The sequence below is a fragment of the Vigna angularis genome, chromosome 10 (genome assembly GCF_016808095.1).
Source record: "Vigna angularis cultivar LongXiaoDou No.4 chromosome 10, ASM1680809v1, whole genome shotgun sequence".
NCBI classification, from domain to species: Eukaryota; Viridiplantae; Streptophyta; class Magnoliopsida; order Fabales; family Fabaceae; genus Vigna; species Vigna angularis.
In genome coordinates, this window is record NC_068979.1 from 1252784 (window position 1) to 1269968 (window position 17185).

The window sequence follows — 17185 nt, forward strand, 5'->3', positions numbered from 1 at the left end:
GTTATTCACGGTATTAGGAACTAAGCAATAAACCACAGCATTTTAAAATTCTACGAAGCTACAGTGATTGTGTCAAAAATCCTTGGTAAAGATGGGCAATGCCAGGGAAAAGGTTGTGATTTTTTATTACTAATAATAGTTACAGTTGCATGCAACATTTACTTGACAGCCTTAAAACAAGGTTCGTTATAAGCAGACAGTCTCAACGAATTTGAACATGCCTGCCATACACTACAATGTTATAATAAATATTTGACTAAATTACAATTTCAGTTTCTTTTAGCATTGGATCCATTCAATATAAATTCACAAAAGAATGTTCTCTAGTTCGTATAATTCAATATAATTTAATTAATTTTTGTTGAGTGACGGCTAAACATATTTCTTCCTCCTCAGAATTCCTCTCCACTTTGTAATTAAGAAAGAAATGGAGAGTTCAATTGCAGACAAAAACCGGCAATCTTGTAACTAGCAGGACCAAAATCTACAACGACTTATTAAGACGAGAGAAGTTCAAACCAGCACAGAAAGACTAGCATGTGTCCACTAATAAGTCAAAGTCACTGTCATTCACCGTCTTTCCAGCAACTAACCCTTAAGTAATCTCCAACTTCTCCACTGCCACAATCCAATCAGCATTCCATAGCTCAAGACTTTCAAAATGCACAGGGGTTTACGGATATTCTGTCTTAAAGTAAGAAAAACATTATAAAATACACAGAATAGCAAGAAAAACACAAGATGACAGAACAAGGTTCACTCAAAAAGATGAAGTACCTCATCAAAAACCGATAGAAAAGGGCCAAGATGTTGTTACCTACAGTAGAAGGATCATCACCAATATCACATTCCGACCTTTCTTGAACCAAGTTTATCTCCATGCAGAGTGACTTTCCAGCAATCAACTTGGAATACAAATACAGAACCCTTTTTGGGAACAACTGCGTGATACCAAATAGATAGTAAGAATTTGGTCATCACAAGTTTGAAACGAATAATAACAACTTCAACTTCACCAAAAAAATCCCAGAATTTGTTATGTTTAAGGTTCCTAGTTCGTAAAAACTAATTCACAATATTGAAAGGGATACTGATGAACCTAAAATAAGGATTAAGGAATTCTCAGAACGAGAGCACAGATGATAGTAAGTCAAAACCTATTTAATTTTCCTAGTGAAAGTGGTAACTTGTGCATGAATGGCATAATTGCTCAGATACGCCCACAATTTTAAGTGGCGGCTAGGAATTAGGAAAATTTGTTCGGTCTAAAAATCTAGAAACAAGTGTATAACTTCATACAAGCTTACAGGAATAACCACTTTGATAATGCAACGCTAGTCTCTATTACCTCGAAATTTATCATCTTCAGTAATTATCCCAAAAGCTTCTGCAGTTTCACGAATCATGATGCCGTCAATTCCTGTAAAATAAGTTATTTTACACTCCACAACTGCAAAAACAGATGGACTAGGTATAGTCAGTGATAACATGCAGATGATTATATAGGAGATAGAGGCTAAAACAATTAATCTTTTCATATTGACACATCAGAAGCCCAACTCTTTTTTCTTCTGATGGACGGTGAAAAGGGTTATGCAGGAAAGAGGGGATTTCAAAGGCAACGAAGAGCACTGATCAGGGAATGTTTCTTGAACAAGAGAAGCAAACACTTGGTTTGCACCCTGAACCAACCGGGCAGGTTACTCCACTATTGAACTCATTGCCATAATTTAAAAAATGATCATATAAAAGATTTCACATCAATTAAAAATATGATCAAATTATAATATATAAATAGACAAAAATCTAATCTTACTTTGTAATGTTGAAATAGATTTAAATTCCACTTTCAAACATAATATCATAGCCCAATTTTAGTAAGGTCTGTTGATCCTACTGTGTAACCTTTCAACGAATTGTTATCAAATCATCAACAAATTTCCACTTCCATGCTTAAAATATTATTGAAGATTCACATAGAGTAAAGATCACAAATTATTATATATATATATATATATATATATATATATATATATATATATATATATATTGACACACACACTTAACCTCACAAGAAGATTGTAAGATGAGCTTTGTATCTACTAATCAAAATCATTAGCTCTTTCCACGAGAATCAAAAATAAGCTTTGACAATTCTAGTAGAGGTAACAGCAATTTTAACACTTTTCAACGTACATGAAAGAATTACACAATAGAACATTTTCGTCTTTTGAGAGAGAAAAAAATAGATAATAATTGTACTTCCGGTCAATGATTGTCTAGTTATGCAACTTTTTCCTTTTTATTATAAGATTGTCGTAGGTGTTTTTAACTCGTTAGAAAGTAAAAAAGAATGTGTTCAAACCTAAAATGAAAGCACCATGTAGATCTGCACCTAGGAGACATTGAGTCAGTTGATTCTTCCTGCAATATTAAACAAGTTAATAGTCATAAAAGCCTCAAGAGGAAAGCAGCATAAATGATTATTTTCAACTCAACAAAAATTAAACATAAGATGTACCCAGTTGATTTAAGAAGCAACATTACGTAATCTTTCCACATTTCATGCATTGGCTTGAAAATATCGAATCTGCAAGGAGAGTAAACTATTAGGGAACAAAAGAAACATCATTGTAGAAAAAGTGTGACCAATAAACTTGTACAAAACATTATTTGTAATAGCATAAAGCTAAACTTCCCAAACAAAAGCTGATGCTGAAATAAAAGATTCCTCACAAAAATATACATTAACAATTGCAGCAGTTAAAACTAACATTAAGGATCAACATATTGTCAGGAAGTGTCTTTTTAACTTACTTTTGGAACTCTTGAGGAAGATATAATGATCCACACTTTTTATGCTGTCTCATAGACATGTGTTTCTTAGAGCGTTTTGAATGGATTTGCAAAGCTCTAGTTTGAGAGCCAGAAGAAAGCACCCGTCCTTGTACAAAATTATCAAGAAGGATCCAGTTGTCAATTTTCATGTTTCTAGATCCTTGCATGTACTTTTGTGCAGCATCTCCCTTCTGAAGAAGCTCATGCAATATGCCATCAATCGAACCTCTTCTTTCGGTGGAAAACTGCAAAATATATGTCAATGGTGACAAATACAAATTTCCACCAATTTATCATTGCTAATGGAAAAAACTGCATCTTTCAAACTGGAAGATAAAGAAACTTCCACATTTTGGTTAGATTGAGAGCACACAGTTAATTGGTTAAAAGGTGGCTTTTAAGATCTGTGAATTATTCCATGCATCCATGTTTGTTTTAAGAGTTAAGCCGTTAGAGGAGATTAATTATTACGGATTTATAATGAAAATTTTTATCAGCAAATGCTTTTATTAGATTTCTTTTAATATTCTCAGCCAGGACATGAGTTCCAAGCAAGGAATTACCTCACTATATGGGAGCAGATTGACATTTACAGGCACAGAAAGTTGGGCATATACGGGACCATCTTCAATTTCTGCAAATAATTAGTAACATCATTTTGTCCATATATATTGAAGTGATAAGTTTAAAATATACTTCGCATAAAACCCTCAAAATCAAAAGGATGAAAATATAAAAGAAAGAACTTATATATCAAAGGGTAATATGACATTGAGTTTCTAGTACCTGGTGAATTGGTATGACCAGAAAAGGTGAAATTTCCTAAAAGGGGGAAATGGAAATTATCAGATAAATGTCAAACAAGATATTTACAGATATTCGCATCAGTATCATAAAGCAGAATTCACATATTAACTACAAAAACCAAGACACAAGACAAAATACTTCCTAATGTAGATAACAAGTTCTTATGATACAACTAAATAAAAAAATGTGCAAGTGAAACATCCTACAATGTATTAACTTACTACCAGCAGTGAAGAAGGAAGGAAATAAGAACAATCAACAACATTGAAAGATGAATTACCTTTCTTGGGTGTGACTGAAGATGAATGCAACAAATGCGGGGAAGGATCTTTAGAAGTAGAATCCGTAGGAATAAGTGGTTTGCCATTTTCATTTATATTCTTTTTGTTTTTCTTTTCTTTTTGAAGAACCTCAGCTTTAGCAAAAGCTATCCTTCTCTCCAAAGCCTCCAATGTGCGTTTCCTTGAATCTGTAGCCATGGACACCTACCCAGGCACAATATGATAAAAAAGAAGAGAGAAAAGGTGACAAACGCTCAAACTCTAATAGCGCAAAAGTATCATCAAATTGATATGTTCTTCTCAAACATGAAAATGGAAAACAATTGCAGAATAAAGAAGATTCTTAGGCTGCCATAAAATTTCTGAGAAAAAACACACATGCAGAATAAAATCTAAAGTTCCAAAAAGAATAATTTTCTTAAATTTAAAAAATATTAAATAAAACTATTTTTGTTGTGCTCTTCTGCCGTAGCGTGTGAAGTTCCGACACGGCCGTGGCATGTGCTTCCCGTTTCGGACGCAGTACGGACACGGACACGTCGGTGGTGACACGGTCCAATGTTTGGACGCGCGTGTCATACAAAAAACCTACTTAAATTTATTTAATAAAAAAAATAAAGATAAATATACAGAGGAATAAAAAAAACTCAAATTATCTTTAAATAATCTTTCAATAAAAACTGAAATAATCTTCGAATATCTTTATTCAAATATCTTTATGAGATAATCTAACAGCAGTCTCAAAAATAATCTTCAATAAACGAATCAAAACTGAAATAATCTTTGAATATCTTTATGAGATTAAAAACTGAAATAAACTTTGAATATCTTTATAAGATTAAAAACTGAAATAAACTTTGAATATCTTTACAAAATATCCTAGCAAGAAAAATAGTGAGTCGAGTTTGCTGAGCGGCGGAAAAAAAACATAGTTAGCAGTCGCACGCAGTCTAAACCATTTCATTCAGAAGCAATATAGCACAGTAAAAAGTGATAATTAAAGAAATCGACAAATTTACAGAGTGGAACAAACTCAAATTCACAATTGTTTACTTTTCGGGCAATTTATCAAACAGAACAACGGCATTTGTCATGAATCAATTAAAACATGAAGCCGTAGATATAGCATGAAATAATCGGTGATATTTTGAAGTTTCCTGGAAGTATTATAAAACTATGACTAAAAGTAGTAGCAATGAGAGAAATAAGCCATGGAGGTTTCGATTGAAAATCATGTAAATCATGAAAGTTTCGAATGCATACCGGAAACATAGAAGGTTTCAAGAAATTCAAATCGACTAAAAGAGCTTCTTCGCCGCGAAAAATTGATCAGATTGAAAGAAAAGCCCCGCTTCTCAGAACGGCCGCGGAGAACTCTTCGTGCAGCGCATTAGTAAAACGTTTTTCTTTTATATATATATATATATATATATATATATATATATATATATATATATATATATAAGGACGCGGGAAAAACGGGTTGGTTCTTTCAATATAATAATAAAAAAATAATATTACCCGATCAGGTACGCTTTTGTTTGAACGGATCGAAATAAAATAGTGAAAAAAAAATAAAAAGATAAAAGCAGAAAAAATATAAGATGAATAAGATATAAGTTTGAAAAGATATATAAAAAGAAAAAAAAAGGAAATTTCCTTTTTACTTATTTAAAACAAAAAATAGGGTCCAATGAAAATCACAATCAAAAAAATATTTCGATATTAATTAAAAATATAAATAATGTTTTAAACTAATATTAAAATCATTTGTTGTTTTACAAAAATTACTATAATTTTTTTTAAGACGAGAGGTAGAGAGAACTTCTATCTCATTCATTCCAATTTGGTAGGAAAGTATCAGTAGGTGATCCTATCAAATTAATTTTTATCCTTTCAATCATCAATAGGAACTTAATATTTTAATTAATATTTTTATCTCTTTTTCTTATTTATTTTCGTTTATAGAAATAATTTGTATTTCAGAGATTTAGTCAATGAAATACTAAACGTTTCACTAAGTTTTCAAGAAAAAAGAAATTAGTTGTATGGTAAAAATGGTAAGGGAGTTCATAGTTTTGAAGATTGTAACTTTATCCCTTGTGAGTTTTTAAGTCCTAAGAAAGTTAGTGTATCCATTAGCTTTAGATCGGGAAAAGTTTATCACCCCTACTAGCCCTTTTCGACTTTCACCTTAATTATAATCGGTCAAATTCAAGAGTTTATAATGGTAAAATTAGAAAGCTAAAATTAATATGCCATTTCAAATCACTCAAGTCTATTATACCCCATAACACAGGGCACCCTTGTGCAAGCAAAGGCTCTTAGGCCTAAACATGAATTGAAACTTAAAATCCAGGGCAGATAGAGCTAAAAATGCCCTAAAAAGTTGCAAAATATGTCATTAGAGACTGATATCTGATATCCCCAACTTAACCCCTGTTAGTATGATTTGCTATGTACAAAATAATCACCTAAAGCAAAAATCATACTTTTACCTCCCCGTGTACTCCTACATTCTCAATCACAAATCACTGACTGCCAAAACGTTCAAAAAATGAAGCATCACAACTTTCCCCACCAGGTAATTTAAGACTCTGCGCTTATCATATTCTATCCTCTTCAGTCTCATATCAGACCAAAGAACTGCAGCATGTTTTCTTCTCCTCCCCCAAACATTCATCCAACAAAATTTATCCTAAATAAGACAAAGCTAAAAACAAAAGAAAACAATAGACCATATTGACGCTACCCTTTCAAAGCAAATTGTTATAACCAAAGTTTTAAATTGTGGTTGTCGCTGTATCTTTGATATTCCAAGAAAATATGATCAAACAAAGTCAATGCTGCCGTAGTTTTGCTTGCTTTGTCGTGTCAGAAAAACTGCAGAAACCTTGACATACTCACAGTCCTAACTGTGTTTTGAAAACCTTGGACTGTTGCGAAATCTAAGACTGTTGCGAAATGGCAGCACCAGCAACAGAGGAGACTGAAACTCTCCTGGCAGGACGAGTAGACTTCTTCACATAAGATGAATTCCACTCGCCACCATCTTGAGCATAGTAATCCATTGGATAATCTCCACCAAAATCTTCCCCTCCCTTTGCATCCCCCTCACAGCAAGCACCACTCCTCTTACAACAACCCACACCATCTTCACAAACTTCATTCTTCTCCCACCACCCAGGTATCACTCCCAGAGCAACCTCTGCCTCAAACGAAGTAAGCACCGGTTTCACAAACGCCTCACCCCAGTCAATGGACAACCTCGGACACGCAATCTGAATCCAGGCGTCCACAGAATCCTCAAACAGAGCAACCCTCCCAGGACTTAACTCCGACATCAAAACCACAGTGTAATCCAACCCTCTCTCCTTCATCTTCTTCTCCAACCTCTCCAAAATCCTCGGATTCCCTTGTCTCCCAAGAGTCCCCAAAACCACACCCCAACTCCGAGCCTCCCTCGCTTTCAAAATCGCATTTTTCCTCGACCGCTTCATACCCACGTGATCGTATTCCTCCAGAAACAACTTCCCCATGTAAGGGTCATACCTGAATGCCCTAATCCCCGGATTCGCAATCATGAACGCCTCCAAATGAAACCTTCCATCCGCCACAAACACCAAAACGCTTTCACCAACGCCACAACCAAGCGAATTCGCCGAGACCCTGGGCGCCGTGCAACCCAGAACCTCACCCGCGGAAAGCGGCTTCGACTGAGGAACCAAAACCCTAAACCCTAACTCCTCCAATTGGGGCTTCGCAGCGCGAATCGCTGAGGCGAATTGAATTGTCCCAGCCACAACGAGTGTTTGGGGACGGGATTCAAGGTTCAACCTGACGGTGTCGACGAAGTGGGGGACGTCGATTTTGATGTCGACGAAAACGTAGAGACAGGGGATCGTAGTGGCGTCGATGGGGACGAGGCAGCTGTGTCCGTAGTGGATGAGGAGGTCGGCACCGAGGGCGGCGGCGGAGAAGTCGTCGACGCAGCAGGCGCCGTAGGTTACGTCGCCGAGGATGTAGCAATGGGTGACGGCGGCAAAGGTGGTGAAGATGTCAGAGAGGGAAAGAGAGTACATAAGGAGGCCCTCGGGAAACTGGAGGGCGACGCGCTTGGCGCCCGTGGAGAGCACGCGCCAAACGGACTTGTGAATCTCGAAGTTGTAGTTGGAGGGGAGGACGGAGATGGCGGCGTTGAGAAGCGGGTCGTTGAGGATTGAATCTGGAATTTGATTTTTCACGAAACGCTTTGGCTTTGGCTTTGGGTTTGCAGCATTGTTGGGTTGGAGAGGAGACGAAGAATGGGGAAGAAGGAGCATCTCTGTTCCTGCTTTGCTTTGCTCTGACTCCATTGCCATCCTTTCTCTGCTAAACGCCTTCTTCTTTTGTTCTACTTTCTTTCCTCTCACACCAAATCTTTTTAAATATGCAATTATTCTATTCTTCACTCATCTAGGATCAAATTTAATTACCTCCTTAATTCACTTAATTATTTCACTAAATTAGATACTATATCTTTTCCAATTAAAATTTTTAAAATTTTGGTTTTTTTTAATTGCGTCGTTGACTATTATTATTTTATTAACAGTCAATCAACCATAAGAAATTTAATTAAAATATGTTTGGCTAAATTGTATTAAAAACGTTTAAAAAAGTTAATTATTAGTGTTTTTTATGGATAAATCTAGGGGTGAGAGACGTACCTTTAACATAGGTCCAATAGCATAAAAATAAACTTATTTTTAGATTGGAAAATGTTATTCCAACAACGCTTTTTTAACACAGTTTTGACAACGTGCACGTGGCAGCTTGCCATTGGCTCAGTAATTTGAAAATGGAACAGAGAAGGGGTTACGGTCATAGGGGTATTTTGGGCTTTCCAAATTAAATTTTGACAAAATTTGGGTTTCGCGGTTTAGGGTGCCACAGACGTTCGTTCAAGCCTTCGTTCTTCTCGTTCGTTCAAGCCTTCTCTGTCGTCCGTCTTCTCTCTCGCTGTGTTGTCCGTCTTCTCGTTCGTTCAAGCCTTCGTTCTCTTGCCGTGTTCGAAGCTTCCATCCTCGGTTTCGTTCTGTCCTCCTTCTTCAAAACGTGCGTTGAAACCCTTACATTTTGGTGTAAGTAAAAATGGGCGAGCCCTGACATTGTGTTTTACTCTGTGTTTTTGGTTTTCATTAAGTTGAATGATATAACTGAGTGTGGAATGTTGTCTTCTTAGGGCCGTTGCAATGGAAGGGAAAAAAGCAAGTGTAAGAAAAAAATTAAATTTTTTGTTTATATATTATTTAATTATCTTACAGATTGTAGTTAGTAATAAATTTTTATGATTTTTTTTGTAGTGGCGACTTCTTAACTCGATGGATTCATCCATCATTATTGAAATGAATCGTTTGCTCCGACAGTGTCATGTGGATCGGATTAGGATGACACCATTTATGTGGTGTGTGAATATTAATAACCCTGTGGAGGTGAATTTAAAATTATTGAAGGTTATGGTTAGCAGGTGGGTTGGAAATGATAACAGTTTTAGAGTTCGTCAAAAGTTGGTGCCGTTTAGAGTTGTTGATGTGTTGATGAGCTTAGGTTTAGAAATAGGTGGTTTAGAGATTCCCTTTGATGAAGTAGTTGGTGGATTGGTTGGTGAATTGTTCAAATCAAAAACCATCAGTTTGAAGGACTTGACAGACATGTTTAATGTCATTGTTGATGATAAAAACATTGAAGTCGATGTAGTGTGTAGGTTATATATATTAGTTTGTTTGGTTGTTTTCTATTTCCCTAGGAAATCAAGGCATGTTAATGGTAATTGGAGTACATGAGGAAACGATTACCAAAGCCTTTTTTCAGCAGTCTCACTCATTCCTTGCACAGCTTGCTCCACCAACTCATGAGGGGTCTCCCCACCCTCCTTGGCCTCACATCACATCACCATCCACCCTCTCCCACCACTGGAACACCTGCACAAGCCTAAGACAGTTGCAAAAGTGCCTAAAAGTCACTTTTTTTTCCAATGGTGACCCCTGTTCACCTGACTGAGTTCCTCTGTTGGACTTTCTGTACAAATTCCCAATTTCTCTCGGGTAATCGTTTACAGGGGTTTATGTGTAAGACCCGTATTTTGGATGATAGGGGACATGGTGGGGACATGGTGGCCACCCACCTCTTTGACTATTGGGAGTGCATTATTGGAGGTGCAATTACGGGGAAGCTTAGCAAGGGAGGGAATTCATTTTTGGTGGGCATGTGAGAAAGAAAGAGAGAGAGAACAGCCAAGGGAGGAAACCTTCCTTCCTTCCTTCCATTTCCAGCCGTCCGAAGAGCACCCATGGAAACTGTACCAACTTCAGAAGGGCTGAGAGGTAGATCTGGGTTGGGCATCTGGTGAGGGTGGAGTTCTTCCAGCAAGATCGGAAGAGAAAGTGGAGAGCTGATGAATTTGCTAGGAGATCTAGAGCTGCATGTATAGGAGGAGATAGATCCCAAAGCTTGCAAGGAAGTCTTCAAGAGGTAAGGGGAGTTTGATTTATTTCATTAATTGTTGGTATAATCTGTATTTTGATGCAAATTTGGGAAGAAGGGGTTGAAAATGGGGTTTTCTGGGTTTCTCTGGAAAATGTGCGATTCTGCAGAATTCTGCAGAATGCGCGTTCGTCCAATTTTGATGAGTCAAAATTGGACGTTCGTCCCAACAGTGCTCGACCAATTAGTGGTCGGCCTAACGTTCGTCCAATTCTGGTGAAATTGGACGTTCGTCCAAATTGCTCTGTGGTGAACGTTCGGTTCTAAACGAACGTCCTTGTAGTGAGCGTTCGTCCTTAGTGTAGTGAGCGTTCGTCCTTGGCGTAGTGAGCGTTCGTCCTTGGCGTAGTGAGCGTTCGTCCTTGGCGTAGTGAGCGTTCGTCCTTGGCGTAGTGAGCGTTCGTCCTTGGCGTAGTGAGCGTTCGTCCTTGGCGTAGTGAGCGTTCGTCCTTGGCGTAGTGAGCGTTCGTCCTTGGCGTAGTGAGCGTTCGTCCTTGGCGTAGTGAGCGTTCGTCCTTGGCGTAGTGAGCGTTCGTCCTTGGCGTAGTGAGCGTACGTCCTTGGCGTAGTGAGCGTTCGTCCTTGTAGTGAGCGTTCGTCCTTGTAGTGAGCGTTCGTCCTTGAAGTGAGCGTTCGTCCTTGTAGTGAGCGTTCGTCCTTGTAGTGAGCGTTCGTCCTTGGTGTAGTGAGCGTTCGTCCTTGGAGTAGTGAGCGTTCGTCCTTGGTGTAGTGGGCGTTCGTCCTTGGCGTAGTGAGCGTTCGTCCTTGGCGTAGTGAGCGTTCGTCCTTGGCGTAGTGAGCGTTCGTCCTTGGCGTAGTGAGCGTTCGTCCTTGGCGTAGTGAGCGTTCGTCCTTGGCGTAGTGAGCGTTCGTCCTTGGCGTAGTGAGCGTTCGTCCTTGGCGTAGTGAGCGTTCGTCCTTGGCGTAGTGAGCGTTCGTCCTTGGCGTAGTGAGCGTTCGTCCTTGGCGTAGTGAGCGTTCGTCCTTGTAGTGAGCGTTCGTCCTTGGCGTAGTGAGCGTTCGTCCTTGGCGTAGTGAGCGTTCGTCCTTGGCGTAGTGAGCGTTCGTCCTTGGCGTAGTGAGCGTTCGTCCTTGGCGTAGTGAGCGTTCGTCCTTGGCGTAGTGAGCGTTCGTCCTTGGCGTAGTGAGCGTTCGTCCTTGGCGTAGTGAGCGTTCGTCCTTGGCGTAGTGAGCGTTCATCCTTGGCGTAGTGAGTGTTCGTCCTTGGCGTTGTGAGTGTTCGTCCTTGGCGTTGTGAGTGTTCGTCCTTGGTATTGTGAGCGTTCGTCCTTGGGGTTGTGAGCGTTCGTCCTTGGTGTTGTGAGCGTTCGTCCTTGGTGTTGTGAGCGTTCGGCCTTGGTTTGTGAGCGTTCGGCCTGTGATGAAGATTGATTTCAGAACGTTCGTTCAGACAGCATCAGAGTTGGAAATAGCGTTCGGCAATAATGCATAATCCGTGGGTGTATTTTGAAGTAATTATTGAGAATTGTTGGTTATTTCCTTGATCCAATATTGGTTTAGTTATACATATTATTGAGAATATGTATGACTTCGTGATTGAGCACGTTTATTCTATTGGTTTAGTTATACATATTATTGAGAATATGTATGACTTCGTGATTGAGCACGTTTATTCTATTGGTTTAGTTATACATATTATTGGGAATATGTATGACTTCGTGATTGAGCACGTTTATTCTATTGGTTTAGTTATACATATTATTGGGAATATGTATGACTTCGTGATTGAGCACGTTTATTCTGTTAGAGGTGGTACATACACTATGTTATTTACTTATAACTTTGTCTGTCTTTTGAGCATTTTTGCTAGTCTCACGCGTGAGACTGAGATTCGAGTGTCACCTTCTTCTGTGCGAGGAGGTGAATGTCTCGCCCAATGACTTCGGCTCGTGTTGAGTATAGTGCATCGTTACGCGTAGTATCGATGTTTTTACTCGTTAGTCCTTGAGGAGTCGGGGAGATAGGTCTGAAGTCGCGATGGATGACGGCTCGGGTCGCCTGTTATTGAGAGCAGGTTATGACGACGAATTACAAGTAAACGACATCAGTTTATGAAAGACTAGTGTGCAGTGTCATGTGAGTCGATTTATCATGGGAATTGTTATAGTATTTGTAGTGGGTTTATAGTGTGATAATTCTGGTTATTCATCTTGCATGTTGTGGCTGTGGTTTCTAACCGTGATGGTCGTACGGATACGAGAGAGATGGTAGTGTAGATAAAGTTGGATTTGGAGTACTTCTGCGAAAGAGACGGGGAGTAAAACTTGTTGAGTCTATAGGTAGTAACGAGCGTTCTTATTAGTGACGTTCGGTCTTGGTGTTAATTATTTTCAGGTAGCGAGCGTTATTAGATAACAGTTGATCTTGATGTTAGTGGATCTGAGGTAGCTAGCGTCCGATCTTAATTTGGTAACCTGAGGTTTAGTTTGATTACGTTCAGTCAATACTGAGGTGTTCAACAGAGTACTCTAGGCGTTTAACCCAGACTCAAGCGTTCCTTATTATAGTGTTCTGTCTAGTAGCGATGGTTCTCAGGGAATGATCTTTATTGGTGATGTTGCTTTGAGGTTGTAATCATTTATAGGGAGTGACCGGCTTTGATAGTCGTTGAAGTATCGATCGATTGATAAATAGTGATTAGTCGTGATGATACATGATTCAGGAAATGATCATTCATAGGTAGTGCTCGGGTCGGATGATGCCTGTCTCGGGTAAAGATCATTAATAGTTAGTGGTTGTACGTAGGGAACATTCGGTCTCGATGAGGTTACTCTCAGATAGAATTAAATTCAGTAAAGTGATCAATTAAGTGTTCGTCCGAATGGTACTTAATCTGTGGTGTGCGAGATTTGATCTTTGAGCAATCGTTCGAATAGTGTTCGAAATAATAGTAATTGTTTTAGTAGAGTACACTGTCTTAACGTGAAGTCTATGTACTCGATCTTAATTAGCGTTTGATCTTTTGGTATTCGACCTAATGGTATTCGACCTAATGGTATTCGGTATAATAGCGTTTGATGCTCAGTTTCTAGCTTAAGTGATCAATCTTAATGTTCGTGTAAACAGTATCCGATGTAATATAAGTTCGTTGTTTTATCGTTTGATTCAGTAATGTTATGATATCTGGGTATGTATTGAGGTTGAGGGTACTGTAGTAGGATGTTTGATCTGTGGTTGATTGTGGGCATATTGAGGAGACTAAGAATGAAATCACAAGTGGGGCACCTTCCGTTGATTTGCTCATCAACGTATCATCCGGATGAGAGTTTATTGTGTATTAGGTATTATTGTGGTACATTGGTTTGAGGATGTCGGACTTAATTATTATATGATATTTGTATTGAAATAACTATGCATGTTTTATAAATGATGTGTTTCAGGTTAGCTCACCCTTACTTTGCTTGTTTGTGCATGTGAATGCGATGATCGTATAATGTGTGATGTTATACGGGAGCAGTTGAAGGATTGTCGCGTAATCTTGTGAAAATGGAGGAAGAGATGGAAGATCGAATTAGAAGGATTCAAGGTTATCTTTGTTGTTGCGTTTGAGCTTAAGACTGATGTATAGATTTTAGTTTATGCTCGGGATGTTATGTATTATTACAACATTTAAGTTTTTGAAAAATTTATTTGTTTTAGGGTGATTTTTTTTTTGGGATGTTACATTATCCAGTTGAGTGTTCGTCACTCTTTTTCGACAAAGTATATATGTACTTTGAACGAACGCTTAACAAAGGAGCATCGATCATTGATTGCGACAACTCCATTTGCTTGGTTTTTAGATGTCAATGTCAATGTTAAAGTAGGTAGAAATATACTGAGTGAGTTATTGGGTAAGTGGGACGACTGTAGTAGTGGTTTTATAGTTGGGAATAAAGTTTTGAATATAAATGAAAATGATATTTATTTAGGGTTGGGACTGAGTACAGATGGTGCAAACATTAACTTAAAGGAAGAGCTGGGCAATAGTGAATGTGTGAAATACATAGGCAAAAGAACAAAGGAATTGAATTCAATATACAAAATTCTAATGCGAAAACAAAAGAAGAAGATTCCTTGTTCTCATTTTTGTAGCCTTTACCTCCTGGTAGGGATAAGTGAGATTTTATTTCCAAAACGTAGCGGGAAAGTGTTTCCCGTAATGTTTAATGTTGTTGACAACTTAAATGCTTTGGGTAGTTATTGTTGGGGTAGTCTAGTTTATCGTTTTCTGTTACATAGTTTGTGCAAAGCTTCAAAAGGCTTGAAGAAAGGCAAAGGTATTTCAAACGTTTACGTCAACGGTTGTGTGTACATGCTGCAGGTAATTAATAGTATTTGATGTACTTACTTAAATTGTTATTTGAAGGTTTAATCCTTTTCGACATCCCTATTTATGTACGAATGTCTCAATTGGGTCCTCGTTTTTTAAAGTGTATCAAAATGGTCCCTAATTTTGAAAATTGATAGCAATTGAGTCCTTTCCGTTAAGTTGGCTGAACGGCGTTAAAAAAATTGCTGAGTGGATGCTGAGATGACGAACGAACGCTCGTCCACCAGCGAACGAACGCTCGTCCAGCACGAACGTTCATATCAACAAAATTTCCATATTTCATACAGGCCAATCTCAGGCAAATTCATATATCTCACTTCTTCCAAAATAACGAACGTTCATGTACTCCAATTATATCAAAAATCATGCATTATACTCAATCAAATAACGAACGTCATACAATAAAATCACAGTAACATCATACAATAAAATCACGTTAACAACGAACGTTCAAACACATACATCAAACCAGTTAAATTAAATAAGCTTCCCTTACCTGGAAATGACGAACGTTCACAGACGCACACAATTTCTCCTTTCCACTACAAATCCCCCGCTCGTCAACGCTCGCTAAATCAAGCTACAATGAACGAACCCAACCGCCAAATCAGAATTACGCTACACTAAGAAAGGACGAACGCACAACTCAGAATTGAGTTTGCATACGCGGAAAACGAACGTCCAGAGAGTGGGAAAGGCCTTACCAGCTCAGTCTGAAACGAACGGCTTTTCTGGAAGCCTTGGATGACGTTCGTCCTTCCGCTGCCGGATCCCAGAATTGGAGGAGATGAAACGGTGGTTCCTTAGAGAGAAGTTGCAGAGAACGTAGAGAGAAGCAAGAGAGAATTCAGAAACGAAAATGGTGGAGCGTGTGGAGGGTGGAGGATTTATCAGAGTTTCATCTGTTTTTCCACCTCGCCAGCGTACGTTCCCACTGCCAGCGCACGTTCCCACTGTCATCCTTCTGCCAACGCACGTTCCCACTGCGTTTTTGACTAAATTTCACGCGCATGGTTGGCGTCCGTTAGCGGATGTCAGACGCTGACGTCTCCACGTGCGTCGCTGAGGTGGCGCGCTCTCAGGCTGCCACGTTTTTTTTTTTTTTTTCTGAGGCCTGACACACGTCAATACCACTTACTCCAGTTGGAACATCTGATGTCCTTGTACACAGTCCTGCAACTGTTAAGCGAAAAAGACGTCCACGCACAAATAGGTTGAAGTCCACTGTTGAGAAAAAAACCAAAAGAAGAAAGTCAACTTCATTGACAAACACTTCAACACCACCCACCGAACAATGCGTGAGTCATTATTTACGGTCAAAATATTTATTAAATAGTTTTTAGTGTATCAATTATGTTTAACTTAGTAGTTGTGTTGTTTCAGGGCGAAAGACCAAGTAATGTTCTTGAATGTGATCACCATGAACAATTTGAAGCGGACACTATCCAACTATCACAAGATACCGAAATGGGTCATTTTGGATTTATGTCGTTGTTGTCAGCTGTACATAACAATTTCGATAACAACATCAACTGATATATACAACTTGTTTGCTGCTTATTTTGTAACTTTTTTCTGTTTTTCAAAGTTAAAATGGTCTTCCATGAAATTCCTTTAATGAATGTATGTGATGCATATGACCACACCAGTATTTGTTATTGTAATCGAGTACGAGGCTCTGGTAATCGATTACGAGGCCATTGTAATCGATTACTAGGCTCTGGTAATCGATTACTGTGTTCAGTTAATTAAACCAAATTATCCCACTGCATAACGTGTATAACTTGCAATCGTGTTCATAACCGCACAAAACACATCCTTCCTCAAATTCGTTTCGAAAACCTCTCTTCTCTCAGTGCAAAACCCTAAACGAAATACAATGGCTGATCGTGGAACGAAGAAACAAAAGGCATCTTCTTCCGTTGGTGGACGTCGCCGTCGCCGGAGTCCAACCCTATCACCATCGTCATCCCCTCCTACGCCTACCAATGATCTCTTCTCGTCGGATGAGCAACAGGAGAAATATGCCCAACATTTCGTAAATCGGGAAATTTTGGAGAGTAAGTATCTAGAGGACGAATACTTTCAAGGAAAAAATTTTCAATTCTATGACATATTACACGAAGCTGGGCTGACTGAATTTGTGTGTTTAAGAAGACATTACCACCCACAATTAGTCAGAGTGTTCTATAGCAACATGTCAATATCGGATACGGGGGTTATTCGAAGCGAGGTTAGAGGGGTCAAAATTAGGGTGAGCCCTAATCTTTTTCAACAACTGACTAATCTCCCATCTGATGGTGTTTGTTACGAAGGCAAAGTTGTAGATGAGTGGAAAGAACAATACGATTCTGTCACTGCAAGGCAACTAGTGTGTAGAGATGATGCAGCCATACAATCTAGA

The 17185-nt window shown here is 38.7% G+C and overlaps 1 protein-coding gene and 1 non-coding gene across 2 annotated transcripts; both read right to left on the reverse strand.

The window, feature by feature from the left end:
- Positions 1 to 100: 100 nt before the first annotated feature.
- Positions 101 to 5320, reverse strand: LOC108320918 (ribonuclease MRP protein subunit POP4). The gene is made up of 10 exons (XR_008245623.1): positions 5190 to 5320; positions 3926 to 4130; positions 3625 to 3660; positions 3402 to 3472; positions 2818 to 3083; positions 2522 to 2590; positions 2366 to 2424; positions 1349 to 1450; positions 778 to 941; positions 101 to 688 (listed from the first exon to the last, which is right to left on the reverse strand). It is a non-coding gene; the product is annotated as a ribonuclease MRP protein subunit POP4 (transcript).
- An 862-nt stretch (positions 5321 to 6182) lies between these two features.
- On the reverse strand, positions 6183 to 8342 carry LOC108320917 (uncharacterized). Its single transcript, XM_052869364.1, has one exon. It carries the CDS (start codon positions 8285 to 8287, stop codon positions 6875 to 6877), a length of 1413 nt encoding a protein of 470 aa, XP_052725324.1. The 5' UTR covers positions 8288 to 8342; the 3' UTR covers positions 6183 to 6874.
- Positions 8343 to 17185: the final 8843 nt, after the last annotated feature.